This window comes from Polistes dominula, unplaced genomic scaffold, assembly GCF_049000335.1.
Source record: "Polistes dominula isolate Pdom_NZ unplaced genomic scaffold, Pdom_raw_medaka contig_27, whole genome shotgun sequence".
Taxonomy (NCBI): domain Eukaryota; kingdom Metazoa; phylum Arthropoda; class Insecta; order Hymenoptera; family Vespidae; genus Polistes; species Polistes dominula.
Genome location: NW_028300906.1, coordinates 3,516,458 through 3,532,500, shown reverse-complemented (window position 1 = coordinate 3,532,500; position 16,043 = coordinate 3,516,458). Strand labels below are relative to the sequence as shown.

The 16,043-nt window shown below is 28.3% G+C and overlaps 4 protein-coding genes across 8 annotated transcripts in view; 1 reads left to right on the top strand and 3 right to left on the bottom strand.

The window, feature by feature from the left end:
* Window positions 1-3,156, top strand: part of repo (homeobox domain-containing protein reversed polarity) — a 4,863-nt gene extending 1,707 nt beyond the window's left edge. For 2 of the 4 annotated variants that reach the window (XM_089179632.1, XM_089179631.1), the window contains exons 2-5: window positions 1-1,076; window positions 1,162-1,240; window positions 1,352-1,575; window positions 1,690-3,156. The exon at window positions 1-1,076 is cut by the window's left edge. In XM_089179632.1, coding sequence (XP_089035758.1) covers window positions 611-1,076; window positions 1,162-1,240; window positions 1,352-1,575; window positions 1,690-2,303 — 1,383 coding nt within the window. In that variant the 5' untranslated portion in view covers window positions 1-610 and the 3' untranslated portion in view covers window positions 2,304-3,156. The remainder of the gene's footprint in view (window positions 1,077-1,161; window positions 1,241-1,351; window positions 1,576-1,689) is intronic. The other 2 variants (XM_089179634.1, XM_089179633.1) reach the window with 2 other exon arrangements.
* On the bottom strand, window positions 2,677-5,767 carry mTerf5 (mitochondrial transcription termination factor 5). Its single transcript, XM_015329449.2, has 6 exons — window positions 5,327-5,767; window positions 5,059-5,192; window positions 4,662-4,977; window positions 4,154-4,581; window positions 3,814-4,038; window positions 2,677-3,707 (listed from the first exon to the last, which is right to left on the bottom strand). The coding sequence occupies exons 1-6, from the start codon at window positions 5,537-5,539 to the stop codon at window positions 3,461-3,463; spliced, it is 1,563 nt and encodes a 520-aa protein (XP_015184935.2). The 5' UTR covers window positions 5,540-5,767; the 3' UTR covers window positions 2,677-3,460.
* Window positions 5,768-8,445: 2,678 nt separating this feature from the next.
* On the bottom strand, window positions 8,446-14,116 carry eIF2Bdelta (eukaryotic translation initiation factor 2B subunit delta). Of its 2 annotated transcripts, none has more exons than XM_089179629.1 (9): window positions 13,966-14,116; window positions 13,510-13,572; window positions 11,614-12,433; window positions 11,351-11,482; window positions 9,844-11,261; window positions 9,627-9,754; window positions 9,370-9,547; window positions 9,097-9,277; window positions 8,446-8,879 (listed from the first exon to the last, which is right to left on the bottom strand). In XM_089179629.1, the coding sequence occupies exons 2-9, from the start codon at window positions 13,525-13,527 to the stop codon at window positions 8,671-8,673; spliced, it is 3,084 nt and encodes a 1,027-aa protein (XP_089035755.1). In that variant the 5' UTR covers window positions 13,528-13,572; window positions 13,966-14,116; the 3' UTR covers window positions 8,446-8,670. The 2 variants fall into 2 exon arrangements, with proteins under 2 accessions (XP_089035755.1, XP_089035756.1); XM_089179630.1 differs by having other exon boundaries at window positions 11,351-11,479.
* Window positions 14,117-14,416: 300 nt separating this feature from the next.
* RpL19 (ribosomal protein L19) lies at window positions 14,417-15,879 on the bottom strand. The gene is made up of 4 exons (XM_015329450.2): window positions 15,761-15,879; window positions 15,224-15,329; window positions 14,939-15,102; window positions 14,417-14,792 (listed from the first exon to the last, which is right to left on the bottom strand). The coding sequence occupies exons 2-4, from the start codon at window positions 15,285-15,287 to the stop codon at window positions 14,466-14,468; spliced, it is 555 nt and encodes a 184-aa protein (XP_015184936.2). The 5' UTR covers window positions 15,288-15,329; window positions 15,761-15,879; the 3' UTR covers window positions 14,417-14,465.
* Window positions 15,880-16,043: the final 164 nt, after the last annotated feature.

The following is a 16,043-nucleotide window of genomic DNA, read 5'->3' as shown; positions in this document are numbered from 1 at the left end:
TTCTTCTCATTCTTCCTCGGTCCTGTTCACTTCCAAGGTCCTCCTCGTACTCGTTCCTCCCATTAGACGACTATATAATATCCGATGGACAACGGTCTATCTGTCTGTCTGTCTGTCTATATAACCGACAGTTTACTTCGTTAACTCCGCTTAAAACTAATCAAAATTAATCATAACCCGGCAACGATTGATACCAATTGCTTTGGATTCCATTAGAGGCGCCAAGCGGTTAACGATCGCCTTTCTTCCTATTAAAACTTTGCTTTCCTTACTAAAGAGGATTTTTTGACCTCCATCAAGAAGAAGGATAAGCAATCAGGATAAATAAGAAGAATAAGAAGAAGAAAGGAGACAATAACCATTGATTGAGATTCTTCGTTTGGATCAATTTAACAATCTTCAATCATCGAATTCATTCACTACTGCTGCTACTGATTATGCTGACGACAATAATATTGATGATGATGTGATGATGATGATGATGATGATGATGACGATGATGATGATGATGATGACTGTGTGAAATAATAATTATCAAAGTGATTTACTTGAGGAATTCTACGAAGAATCTTGAAGTTATATTCTTGGATTATCAATTACATACGGAATAATGGACGGTGGTCCGTTCGACGATCCAATATTTTCCGACTTTAGTGGTCGAGGTGGTACCGGGGTTCACAGTATTCAAGTGATGCTGGGTTTACACGGCGGACATCATGGAAATGACTTGATGCCGACAGGTGGACATCTTCATAAATTGGATTCCTCAAATAGTCCACCACCTCATCATCAAACGGCTCATCATCATTTGCAACAACAACAACAACAGCAGCAGCAACAGCAGCAGCAACAACAACAGCAACAACAGCAACAACAGCAGCAACAGCAACAACAACAAAAAGAATTGAAGGAATTGGAATTAGCTGGTATGTACGCACCCTTACCTCAAACTCCGGATGTAACAACATCTACGACCACCACTGCAACACCGACTTCTACGACCCTGCAACAAGGTCTTCAACTTGGTAATTCTCTAAAAAGGAAGCCGGATGATCCTATGAACTCTCTTGCACCAGGTACGGATATTTTATAATTTCCTCAAACTTGGAGTACCTAAAAAAAAATAGAAAATTAGTATATCGTTAATTGGTTATATCATAGTGAGCGGTGAAACGCAATCGGCTAAGAAGGACTCGAAAAAGAAGACCGATAATAATGGAATCAAAAAAAAGAAAACCAGGTAGTTAATTAATTATAACATTGAAATATATGATATAGCAAGTATACTCTCGCGTCCGAAACCCCTACTCATCGAATTTATTCTTCAATCTTTTCGTGAATATTATTACAGAACTACCTTCACTGCCTTTCAATTGGAAGAATTGGAAAGAGCGTTTGAACGTGCACCTTATCCTGATGTTTTTGCTCGCGAGGAATTAGCTTTAAAATTAGCACTATCGGAATCTCGAGTACAAGTCTGGTTTCAGAATCGACGCGCAAAATGGCGGAAAAGGGAACCACCGCGTAAAACTGCCGGTTACATAGCTACCGGTTCTGGTAGTCCTGGTATCTCAGGTATTACAATTATTATTAATATATTTAATTAATTAATTATCTTTTAATAAATTAATTAGAAATATAAAAAGAAAAAAAGCTAAATTACATATATTTGTTGAATATTTTCCGTAGGTTCATTCCCGTCTTTGAATAATACGTTAAATCCGTTTGCGTCTCCGGCAACAGCAGCAGCGCCACCTGATGCTTGGACCTATACACCAGCTTACGATTTAGCGCCACATTTGAATCTTTTAAGTCCTTCCAATTCGCCATACACGACGTCTTTTGGTGGTCCTAGCAATAACGGATCGGCATATCCTTATGCAACGATGTTGCCTCAACACGATGCTTCTTTATTTTCTCCACCTACAAGCAACACTATGCGCGTTCATCAAGATTATATGAACGCTAGTAATAGCCCACCACCACCTTTAACGCGTAATGATTATCAGACGATGGTTACAACAACTCATTCACCTCCTACTCATCTTGGTGGTTCAATGTCTGAGGATGAACATCAACAAAATAAACAGTTGGATTACGTAAGTGGTCTTAGTCCAGCTGATAAATATCAGCACGACCAAACAGATTATTCACAACAACAGCAACAACAACAGCACGATCAGAAACAAGAATATGGTATGCATTCACCGCAAGGACGTCAAAGTATAAAGGATCAGGTGATGGTCAAGAGCGAACCTAACAGCCAACAAAGTTACGTGCAGTTGCCTCCTTTTCTCAACTGACTCGAAAGCCAATTTCTAGATTTATTCTAGATGGCTTTTATCGTTATTACTCGGACTTTACCACGTGAATCCTTGTGCCTAAAAACTCAAGAAGATATTATGATTCGTTCTTCTTTTCATTTTAATGCGACATTCTTTATTTTTTATTACGCAGAACATCCAACGTAGAAAATTAGTTTTTTGTTTTTTTTTTCTACGAGAACACGAAGAAGACAGCTTTGCATACTACAAATGGTGTTGAAAAAAATACTTTTTACACTTCTTTTTTTCTTTTGTTCACACACTTATACATGTTATACAAATTAATATTATTAGTCTGTTAAGATATTGTGCTTTATATGATATATGTATGTATAGAAAGTTAATCAGCGTGTTTTGTTTTTTTTTTTCGTGATATATACGATTAAGTATCAAAAAATGATTAATTATTAAGGAATACAATTTTAATTGGCAAATTTCATTTGCCTCCAAAGTACGAATAGGAGTAATATAAAAAAAATTATTGAACTACTCTCTTTTTTTTTTTTTTTGTAATCATTGTGTGAAATACGAGAAATTCCGTCTTTGTCGCGGATTAATTTAATTTCACGTCAATTCTTATAGTTGCAATTATTTCTATGATATTAAGTTAATTAATTGATTAATTAATTAATTAAATGACTTTTCCCGTCATGCGTTATAAATCGCATGCATATATATTTGTAATAATGCATGGAAAAACGCATTAGGGAGCAAATGAGAAACATTTTGATTTATTATCCTAGTACTATGTACGAGTTTTATTTTACAATGTTTATTTCTCGTATTAAAATAATTTTGAAAATAAATCTTATAGATATTTAGTTGAAAGTGAGTTGGGAGAAGAATGGTTTGATTATTATCATATTTCCCCGCCCAATTTTTTTTTTTTTTTTTTTTTATACAGTCTCGTAATTCGCACGATTATCTTTAATATTCGTACAACTATATTATGGAAAAAAAAAAGAAATAAATAATGAATATAATCTACGTGATTAACACAATTACTTCAAATGTGTTTTATAATTATTTTCTTTTTTGTTTTTGATTTATTGTTAAAAAATAAATAACTATAAAACTAAAAACAATCGTATATAAAATAAAAAAAAATAAAAAGAATCTTATAATCTTGAATAAATTCAAGATTTATTCAAAATATTACAACTTTGATTTAAATCCAAGGATTCATTGGATGTGTCCGATGATTCGATTTTTTCATTGCTCGTTAATTCATTACTTTCTTCTGTGTTCCAAATAGCTTCTCCAGTAAAGTGATTATTTTTTTCCATAAGATACAAACAAAGTGCTAGATGTTGAGACAAATTATATTCCTTGCAAAATTGATCAGATTCATTTATAGTTTGTAACGTTTTTTTAACAGTAACCCTGCAAAATAAAAAGAAAGAAGTTATATTAGATAGATATATATTCTTTGAATGAAAATGTACGAATCAAAAAGTAAAATTATATTTGAATTAGAATCCATTAGTACCATGGATAAAGAATAATTTGAATATTAGGACATATATCTTCTATCGAATAATATTCTTTCAAATTACGCAATGTATCGTCCAAATCAACGAAAGATACTCTGTTCCAATATGGATGTCTTTTCAAAATTTTGATCACGTATTTCTTGTCGGAACCTAGTTCTTTACATAGAATGTATTCTATGTACTCACTCTTTATCATGAAATTTAATTCGTCTTGTATAAATCTATATCAAAGAAATATATTTTGTATTTATTAATTATATTCATTTTTTTCTGTAAAAATCATATTCAAATATATATATATATATATATATTTTATAATAATAATAAACCTATTACTTATGAAAATGATGTTTGTTGCTCGTAATCAGATACGAGTTAGCCGATTTAAGATAACCTTTTTTACGAAGGAATTCAACTCGTTTGTTGATCATGTTTTTATGGACTATGAAAAATAATACACGTGAATTCTTACTCCATACTCTGAGATCCGGTGTATTTGATATTTCATTCAATCTATCAATAAGATAATCATTACTAACTTTCAAAACTTTAAGACAACTTTTCAAAGCTCTTTCATCTATTTCATATTTTTTTATGGTGCATAATACTTTTATCGTATTTTCTGGATCGCAATTTAATATTGTATGCCATTTTTTAACGACTTCTTCAAATTTATAATTACATATGTTGTAATCCTTTAAACTATCCATCACATATTGTGCATAATCCGGGCATACATCCAATAAATATAAATGTTTTCTTATCTGTGTTATAAAATGAAATATTAATATAAGTATTAAGTTAACTATTGATTATATAATACAATGTAATTAATATTACTTACATATTCTAAATCAAAACCCAATTTATTTCTATAAAAATCTATTAACTTGGTCATTAATCTTATACTTTTGAAGGAAAATCCTGTATATTTTAATGATTCGTCACTTTTGACACCTAATTTCTTTTGAGCGTAATATGTAAGACATGTTTTGTAATGTTCTCTCATAGATACAGATTCATTCAATTTTTCAATGGGCAAATCGTTTGACAAATTTTCATCTATATGATACATCATATTACTCATAATATGTTGCTTCTCTGGTATATTTGTAATCGTTTTAAATTCACTAGCAGGTTTCTTCATGAGATGCGGCAATCTATTAAAGAAACATAACGCATTCATTTGTATTATGTACATACAACATTAATGTGTATATTTAATACAAATATAAACATACTTCCAAACTAAATTAATATGTATTTTAGGTACACCCAACTCTTGCAAAACAAATATTCTATGTTTCAGTAAATGAGAATACATGACAAAGCAAGTGAACATATTTCTTGCAGTTTTTAATTCAATATTGTGTTCCTAAAAAAATAAATATGAAAAATCAGATTATGTGTATGTGTACATTATATATATATATATATATATACTGTATGTATTATTAAACATAACCTCTTGAAATAATTCATTTAGAATAATAACGAATGTTGACTCACCTTACATATTTGACTATTTCTAATAATTCTTTTTTCTGATATCTTTAACAATCTTTCATTGTATAAATTAAACAATTGATCAACTTCTCCTGATGTAACATGTAAATTTGTTAACAATGCATTACGCAAATTTTCTTTCGACGATAATTTAGAACAAAAGTATCTATTTTTGATGTATTTCTTAAAATATACGGTTATTAATTTTTTAAACATTGATAAAAACACTTTAAAAATAACTTTTCTCTAATAGAATTGTTTTACATTTTATAATGTACAGATACACGTGACTTCGACCAATCAAAACACAAACAATACAGCGACATCTAGAAGAAATATAATGAAATAAAATAGTAGTATTCCTATATATATAATATAATATATATATTATTATCGATAATCGATCATTTGATATTATTATTATTTATATTATAAAAATAACAAGAATAAATGTAAGGAATGAAAAATTATTCTAGTACGAATATGATATTAGAATTGATTAAAAATTTAAATATTTTAAATAAAGTATTATCTTAAAATTTGATTATTAATATTTCTTTACTTATTTATATCATATCAATAATCATTACTATTATTATTAACAATAAACAATTTTATTCAAAAGTATATAAAATAATATATTTTTGGATGACATAGGAACAATTCTAATAATGTAATGAATGAACATAATGAATATGAATCTAATTTCAAATAAATGAAATTAGACTTGATAGATGTTTCTTTACTACCATGTAATATACATGGTTAATATAAAAGCAATAATTATATTCAGATAAGTTTAAATTTCCGATGGTTTAATTCGTAGAATAACAGGAACGCTGGTGCATGGTAAAATAGCCAATTCTGTAACGACAGCTGTAACTAAGTCGGCCGGTGTAACGTCATAAGTAATATTAAGAAGATTTAAATATTTTTTCGATCTCCAATTATTAAGCAATGATTTGTTTGAATTACGATTAGTACTCTTAGTTAGATCATCGACATTACCTAAAACATAAAAACATAAGAAATAATAAAAGATACATATAATTTAACACGTTAGTTATTACTCTGCAAAAAGATTTCAATCACAGCCCAAAATTCATTTTTCGTGTTGATTATTGTCACAAATATATAGTGTTAGGTTTTCAATAGAAATGGATGTGGTCAGAAATGCGATTTTGATAACGAATATGTTTTAACAAATAATTAAAATATAACTCACCTAATTCATTGTGAACTATAGAATCTGTCTGTACACGTTCACACGATTTGTGTGTTTCACACGCTACCAATACTGGTACGTTAAAAGATTTGGCCATTAAAGCGACTTGTGCTGTACCACTTCTTGACATTACTGCACCATTTGCTAATATAGCATGGGCACCAAGAAATACTTTACTCACCTATGCAATCATAATTTATTAATCTTATTAAATTTGTCTTTACTATTTTTTTTAGAATATATTTGTCACGTAATATGGGAGAATAAACTCACCTCTGGCATAACAAAACTAAGAGCATTAATCAATACATATGAGCAATCAATTCCATATTTCGCTAAACGTCGCAATTGTTCTTTACCTTCTAACCATGGTCTCCCATCTACAATAATAACTCGAAATTTTTTTCCAGCTTTATGAGCATCCGTTAAAATTTTTTCAATTAAAGACGAACTAAAAGAGACATTATTTTTTATTAAAATTAATAAAAAAGAATACATATAAATAAAAGTATATATTTTAATGCACTTACTATCCATATGTTAAAATTACATTTCCATTGGATATTTTTGTTTGTATAAACATTGATATACTTTCACCAGCAAGTTGAATCTGTTCCACAATATAAGTATCTATTAAACTTTTCAATTTGTTCTTCGCCTAAAATGCAAAACAAATGTTATTTATCTGTTATAATTAATAAATAAAAGAAAAGAAATACTTAGCATAAATTAATAAGAAATATTTACATTTGCATCAGTAGACGTAGAATTCAATTGAGTCATTTGCCATCTTAAATGACGCAATGCATTTTGCATTGAAACAGCTAATGGCCTGCAGGCATGCAAATAAGAAACAGTTTCTTTCAATTTTGCTTCAAGGCCTCTACTAAAATCAGTTTTCAATGGTCTCTCAAAATCTTCTATAAGCTGTTTTATTGCTACCAAAAATGCTACACATCTAGCGTTACTACCGACAAGAATTTTATTCTCGTACTGTACACCAAGTTTTCGTATAGCTGGATGTATATTAAAATTAGATGTAGTAGCTTCATGCAAAGCATGTTCTCTTTCATGATACAAATGTTTAAACAGATTTACTTGATGCGTATCATCTTTTATTGTTTTCTTTATAGTCCTATTCGTTATATCATCTATTGGGTGATTCGTTATAGTTGTCACAACTGTCTTTGATTGAACAATATTTGGTTTACTTTTAACTTTCACTTTTTCACCAACTTGTTCTTGTTTAACAGTTTTTAGCGCTTGTTTAGCAGCTCTTTGTGCCTCTTGTTTAGCTCTTCTTTCAGCGCGTAATTCAGACTTGCTTTTACCTTCCGGTTTGATGTAAACATTAACTCCCGCGCAAGCGGCCATCTGGTTAGCCCCACGTGCCGCGAAGAGCCAATGTCACGGAGATAGAGAATAAGAATGATCGCAATGTATAAAAATATTCTCAAAATATAGAATAAATCAAGTTTTATCACAGGGTGCGCTATAGCTGCTAAGATTCTTTAACGCTTAACAATATTAAATAAAATCACTAAACCACTAAACAATCATAATAAGGTTAGCTTAGCGAGGAAATACAGGAATGGTAATGTTGTAAACAATGTGAAATTCAATTCTCGGCTGTAGTGTCTGCTTCCGCCGGCGACGGTGCTGCTCGGCGCGAGGCGCCACATATACGTATTGTTTTGTTTTACAAAAGGCAAATATGTATATTTAAATATTTTAAATAAAGTATTATCTTATGATTAAATTATTTATAATTACTTAATAATATCATATCTATAATTATTAAAATTAAAAAATTGTATTCAAAAGTATATAACATAATATATTTTTAAATGACACATGAACGATTATAATAATGTAGTGAATGAATACAATAAATACGAATTTTTTAATTATTTTTATTACTACTTCATTTTCCTTCTTCTTGTTTCCCTTTGAGTTCATAATCTATATAAGTACAATATTATTATATTATTATACGTATAGTATGTATCAATCGTCGAATAAATCTAATTTCAAATAAATGAAATTAGACTTGATGGATGTTTCTTTACCACCATGTAATATACATGGTTAATATAAAAGCAATAATTATATTCAGATAAGTTTAAATTTCCGATGGTTTAATTCGTAGAATAACAGGAACGCTGGTGCATGGTAAAATAGCCAATTCTGTAACGACAGCTGTAACTAAATCGGCCGGTGTAACGTCATAAGTAATATTAAGAAGATTCAAATATTTTTTCGATCTCCAATTGTTAAGCAATGATTTGTTTGAATTACGATTAGTACTCTTAGTTAGATCATCGACATTACCTAAAACATAAAAACATAAGAAATAATAAAAGATACATATAATTTAATACGTTTGTTATTACTCTGCAAAAAGATTTCAATCACAGCCCAAAATACATTTTTCGTGTTGATTATTGTCACAAATATATAGTGTTAGGTTTTCAATAGAAATGGGTGTGGTCAGAAATGCGATTTTGGTAACGAATATGTTTTAACAGATAATTAAAATATAACTCACCTAATTCATTGTGAACTATAGAATCTGTCTGTACACGTTCACACGATTTGTGTGTTTCACACGCTACCAACACTGGTACGTTAAAAGATTTGGCCATTAAAGCGACTTGTGCAGTACCACTTCTTGACATTACTGCACCATTTGCTAATATAGCATGGGCACCAAGAAATACTTTACTCACCTATGCAATCATAATTTATTAATCTTATTAAATTTGTCTTTACTATTTTTTTTAGAATATATTTGTCACGTAATATGGGAGAATAAACTCACCTCTGGCATAACAAAACTAAGAGCATTAATCAATACATATGAGCAATCAATTCCATATTTCGCTAAACGTCGCAATTGTTCTTTACCTTCTAACCATGGTCTCCCATCTACAATAATAACTCGAAATTTTTTTCCAGCTTTATGGGCATCCGTTAAAATTTTTTCAATTAAAGACGAACTAAAAGAAACATTATTTTTTATTAAAATTAATAAAAAAGAATACATATAAATAAAAGTATATATTTTAATGCACTTACTATCCATATGTTAAAATTACATTTCCATTGGATATTTTTGTTTGTATAAACATTGATATACTTTCACCAGCAAGTTGAATCTGTTCCACAATATAAGTATCTATTAAACTACTCAATTTGTTCTTCGCCTGAAATACAAAACAAATGTTATTTATCTGTTATAATTAATAAATAAAAGAAAAGAAATACTTAGCATAAATTAATAAGAAATATTTACATCTGTATCGGTAGACGTAGAATCTAATTGAGTCATTTGCCATTTTAAATGACGCAATGCATTTTGCATTGAAACAGCTAATGGCCTGCAGGCGTGCAAATAAGAAACAGATTGTTTCAATTTTGTTTCAAGGCCTCTACTAAAATCAGTTTTCAATGGTCTCTCAAAATCTCCTATAAGCTGTTTTATAGCTACCAAAAACGCTACACATCTGGCGTTACTACCGACAATAATTTTATTCTCGTACTGTACACCAAGTTTTCGTATAGCTGGATGTATATTATAATTAGATGTAGTAACTTCATGCAAAGCATGTTCTCTTTCATGATACAAATGTTTAAACAGATTTACTTGATGCGTATCATCTTTTGTTGTTTTCTTTACAATATTATTCGTTATATCATCTACTGGATGATCCGCTGTAGCTGTTACAACTGCCTTTGATTGAACAATATTTGGTTTACTTTTAACTTTTACTTTTTCACCAACTTGTTCTTGTTTGGGAGTTCTTTGTGCCTCTTGTTTAGCAGCTCTTTGTGCTTCTTGTTTAGCTCTTCTTTCAGCGCGTAATTCAGCCTTGCTTTTACCTTCAGATTTAATATTAGTAGTACTATCTTCTGTCGTTATATTGTTTGAATTATTTTCAACTGCAGATGAATCATTTGATTCTAACACCGTAACTATATTTGCTTTTTGTTTTTCATTATCATTAGAAATATTATCTTCTTTAACAGGAATATTCTGCTTCTCGGATGTAGTAGCAACAACTTTTCCCTTGCCTTTTTTAAGAGCTTTAGCTGCTTTTCTTGCTTCACGTTCAGCCTTTATTTCTTCTTTTGTTTTAACTACATCGCTTGCCTTAGAATCCATTATTTTATTGGATTGTTCGTTCTTTGTGGGAACTGAAGTATCCGACGTTGAGCTTACTGGTAAAATTAATTCTTTAGATTCTTTCAAAGGTTCTTCCTTTTGTACGACAGAATCTTGTGAAGTTTTTTCAATATCTGAAGCTTCTTTAGATGAATTTTGGATTACCATAGAAGCATTATTACTTTTTTCCAGTAATTTAGCATTGCTTTTATCTCTAGATTTAATACAAACAGTACTTCCTGTCGTGGTATTGTTTACATTATTTTCTGTTGCAGACATATCATTTGATTCTGACATCGTAACTATATTTGTTTTTTGTTTTTCATTATCATTAGAAATATTATCTACTTTAACAGGAATATTCTGCTTGTCGGATGTATTAGCTACAACTTTACCCTTATCTTTTTTAGCTGCTTTAGCTGCCTTTCTTGCTTCACGCTCAGCCTTTATCTCCTCTCTAGTTTTAACTGTACTGCTTCCCTTAGAATCCATTATTGTATTGGATTGTTCATTTTTTGTAGATATTAAAGTATCTAACGTTGAGTTTACTGCAAGTGAATTGTTAAATGTTATATCAACAAAGTTTATTAAAAAATGATATAGATCGCGTATTGTATCATTTGTGTTGTACACATACCTGATAAAATTAATTCTTTAGACTCATCCAAAGGTTCTTCCTTTTGTACGACAGAATCTTGTGTTATTTTGTCAATATTTGAAGGTTCTTCAGATATTTCTTGAATCACCAAAGAAGAATAATCATCATCTTCTAAAAACAACGTGTTTAATTAGAATTAGTTGATAAGTTAATCTTATCTAACAATAACTTTTCTTTATCAACTCTACAGCATTTCATTTAGTCAATAAGAAATTTGTACATAAAAAATATAATTAATTTACCAGCATATTTTAATGGAAAAGTATCTGTTGTAACAATATTTTCTAATGTTTGATCATTCAATGATATATTCTTATTTTCCTCTTGATGATCTTTATAAATTGAGTTGGGCATAAACAAATAATTCGGTCTCGATGAACTTTCAGATACTGGAAAAGAAGTATCCGAAGATTGGACTACTTTAATATTACAAGACTCTAAATAAGACCTTTTTATACCCGAACTATTTTTCGTACAATGAGTTTGTTCCTCCTTATTTATTGATTTTGGTAATCCTGAGAAAATAACTATTTGTGATGAGTCAGATAAATCTTCTGAATCAAAGTTAACAAGTTTAGTAAGATAAGACTGTGATCTGTTTATATCTTGCTTGTTATAATTATATTCACAATCGATATTATCTTCACTTTTTCCAATTGTTGTTTTTTTATGATTTCCTAAAGAAAGTAATGATTGTGCAAACAGATCTTCAAAATGTTGCACATTATTAAGATGAGAATCAAATGTATTCTGATTCGATTTAATACAACAGTTAGGTTCTAAATGTAGAAAATTATTTGAGACTACAGATGTATCGCAACAACAACATTCCAATAATTTAGCCTTTTCCTTTTTACGTAATCTACGAGCCTTTGATTTGGTCAATTTATTTTTCTCACTGTCAGTATGAATTTCTGTTTCTTGATTGATCTTCTCATCAACTCCATTAATAAATTCATCCAAAATTTGATTTCTCGCTCTTCTTGCTTCGTTTAATCGTTTACGACGAAGATGCCTAGCTGCAGATCGTGTAATCACATTGATCTGTTCATCCTCTTGTAACTAAAATTAAATTTCATTTAATTAATAACACCATTGATAAATTATAATATATAATTTTAAGTTTTTTGTATGTAAACATAAAAATAAATTATTACCGAGATTAAAGATAGACAATATCAAATAATAATAATAATAATAATTCCTAAATTTACAACATATGAAAAGTATTATAAATATATATATATACATATATAATCAAAAATAAGAAAATTATCTTAAAGTATTCGCAATTACGTATATCTAATCACATTTACTAATTGCATATGCATAAATGAACATGTTACAACAACTATACATATAAACAACTATATATACATATATACAACCATTCATACATATATATTAATGAAGTAATCATTTAATTTATGTTCCGTGAAAAAGAAAAACTATAATATCTTTAAAATACTCTAAAAGAATAAATAAAATGAACAATATCTAATGAAACTAAACTAATGATTACTAATAATTGTTAATACACATGTACAAATATACATGGTACAAAAATTACTCTCTAAATATTTATATTGATTCAAACAACATATTAACGTTCTAATAATTTTTTTTATACTTTGCAAGCAACATCAACATTATTTTGTACATCTTCCAATAAAAAAAAAAATCCAATCTAAATATCGTGTTTAACAAAATTGTATTGTAAAATGTAGTAATTTTTCAATGTATGTAGTAGTTACTAAATATAAACAAATAAAATATGTGAACGAGTGTTAAACTAAATTGAAAACAAAATAAACAAACAAACAAAACTTGTATTGATTCGTGCAAAGATTATTGATATGTTAAAATATCATTAACATATTTCAATGAAATTAATTATTTATGATTTGTATTTTAAAAGGGTTAACACACCAAATAACTTTAAATGATAAACACACAAGGTATTTAAAGATAAAAAGATAGATACTACACATTTATTATTACCAATCTATATATGAAGGATCAACAAACAAAATAAATAATAAAAAATATTAAAGATTAAAGAGAAAAATAAGTAAAAAAAAAAAAAAAAAAAAAATAAAAATCAAAGATCAAACTACATAGCTCATGTGTTTACTAACATTTTTATCGTGATCCATTGTTGCTGTATCAGTGTTTAGGCCATCGATTAATATACATTCCAGCTGTGAATTGCAAAGAATGAATTTTACATTATTCTTATTATATTTTACATAAGAATTACATGAGAAAAAACATATTAAAAATGATATTTTATGATTATTTTAAATAATGCTGTATATACATATACATTTACAGATATACATATATATATATATGTTGTTATATTATTGAAAAATTACGTGTATAATTATACGATTAAAAATAATTATTATACGTGTTTGACTATTAACCTATTATTAAGAAACCTAACCTCTCTTTTAAATATATGCTACAAACTGTTTTCATAATTACAAATATACTGTTTAATATTTATCTCAATTAAATATTACCGATATAATAAATGATAGTTTTATTTTGTTTTATAATCGAATTAATATAAATAAACAAGAATTTACCTTTGTAATAATGAAAAATACTCGACACCTTCGATACTAACGCTCGCGATAACAGAAGAATGTAAAATGTCGGTACGTTAGGCGCGTATGGTGTAAGTTTCAAATCTAGTGTTATTTTATTCAATATTATTCTAAATTAAAAACTAGATGCAACTAGATCTATAAAGAGTTTTATAATAAATCATATTTTTTGTCTATTGTATTCTCAAAATTGTAAACTATACATATATATATATTTATTTTTATTCTATAAGATGCTACAAGTTAATATTTTTAGATAATCTTTTATGATATACAAAACTATATACTAAATCTATTTTATTTGATTCTTTTTTTGTCTTTTTATTTATAGAATTTAATTCAATTCTGTTAAATATGTATTATATGTGAAATCAAAATATTATCATAAGTTGGTAAATAAAAGATAATTTGAATTTAAATAATGCATTAATAATTTTCAATATATTTTATTTTTATAATAAAACGGTTGGTCTTAAGAATTATTTTTTCTGTGAAGCAGCTGCTTCATCTTCCCGTTGATAAGATTGCATTAGTTCCTGTTTTTTTGTAGCAATTCTTTCAGCTCTTCGTTTTCGAGCTTCGCGTACTTTAGTACGACGCGCTTCAGCTTGGTCTGACAACATTTCAGCCCTAGCTTTTTCGGCTTTCTTCTTATGGATAAATTCCATAAGTACTCTCTTGTTTTTAAAAACATTACCCTTTGCTTTCATATAAAGCAAGTGGTATAAATGTCTGTCAATTTTTTTCGTTTCACGGTACTTTTTTAATAGACGACGAAGAACTCTCATTCTTTGAATCCACAAGTCCTGTAATATTTAATTAATTTAAATTAAATCCTTATAACAATCTATACTTATCGTTATAATTAATATACAATCAAAATATCTATAAAGTTAAATCTTTGTTGCCTATTAAGTATTGAATTATTATATTAACCATTTTTTGAACTTACTTTTTGTGGAGTACGAGCATTTGCTGTTCCTTTTCTTTTACCAAAACCACAGTGACGACCTTTTCGTCTAGCTTCTGTGTTCTTACGAACACGAGCTCTACTGTGAACGGCTACTGGTTTTTTGATAATTAAACCATCCTTTATTAACTTTCGGATGTTTTGACCTTTTATGAGAAAGAAAGCAGAGATATCGTCAACAATGATTATAAATTTAATAGTATCCTAATTATTATTTCATATATATATTGGAATATGACTAATTAATAAATCAGCAAATGAACTTACGCGAATTTGTGTTAGCTATTTCGTTAACTTCGTTGGGATCTAACCAAACTTTTTTTTCCCGCATCTCATAACAGAGGCTGCCAGCCTCTTTTGTAATTTTAAAGAACTGTAAAAGAAAAAATATATACAAATAAAAATTAGTTTAAAACATACAGTTAGCTTAATTACACACATACACACATACACACATACACACATATGTATATACATTCCTCATATGAGACAAATTATTGAGGGGACTTAATTAGATTAACATTCGATGTGATTGTTCATGAAAACTATTACATTTTATGTATAAATAGAATAAAAATATTCATAGAAAAAGAAGAAAAAGATATGTATGATAGTCAAGTATAGTACCATGTGGTCATCCATCAACACAACTAGACTTAACATATAAAAACAATAACTATTTATTGAAATTTACGTTACACAACCACAAAATATTTATAATGCATTTGTTCAACTGATAATTATTAATAAAAATATATATTAAAGTATAATAATAAAATAATTCACCTCATAATAAATTCTTACCTCATCTTACTCCGTTAAGTGACTGAGTAGAAAGAATCGCAAGATGGTTGACTTGTGATTTCCTCTCCGCATTCTTGTATTTCTCAACGGAAGTACTACAATCGAGATATCGAACGATTGTACTAAAACGCAAGAAATTCAAATATTCGATTTTTATTAAAATGCATTTAATAATATAAAAAAAAAAGAAATAATATGATAAATATAATTATAAGAAAAGTCATTCTTGTAAAGTTCATTTTTAAATGAAATTATAAAGTTAATAAAAATATATATATATATA

Coding starts and splice junctions, on each gene's coding strand:
- mTerf5 (XM_015329449.2), bottom strand. CDS start 5,539: ATGTTTAAAAAATTAATAACCGTATATTTTAAGAAATACATCAAAAAT. Junction 4,978..5,058: donor CATATTAATTTAGTTTGGAA/GTATGTTTATAT, acceptor TTTCTTTAATAG/ATTGCCGCATCTCATGAAGA. Junction 4,582..4,661: donor TGGGTTTTGATTTAGAATAT/GTAAGTAATATT, acceptor TTTATAACACAG/ATAAGAAAACATTTATATTT.
- eIF2Bdelta (XM_089179629.1), bottom strand. Junction 11,262..11,350: donor TAAAGAATTAATTTTATCAG/GTATGTGTACAA, acceptor ATTCACTTGCAG/TAAACTCAACGTTAGATACT. Junction 9,548..9,626: donor GTAATTTTAACATATGGATA/GTAAGTGCATTA, acceptor TGTTTCTTTTAG/TTCGTCTTTAATTGAAAAAA.
- RpL19 (XM_015329450.2), bottom strand. CDS start 15,287: ATGCGGGAAAAAAAAGTTTGGTTAGATCCCAACGAAGTTAACGAAATA. Junction 15,103..15,223: donor AATAGCTAACACAAATTCGC/GTAAGTTCATTT, acceptor TTCTCATAAAAG/GTCAAAACATCCGAAAGTTA. Junction 14,793..14,938: donor ATGCTCGTACTCCACAAAAA/GTAAGTTCAAAA, acceptor TAAATATTACAG/GACTTGTGGATTCAAAGAAT.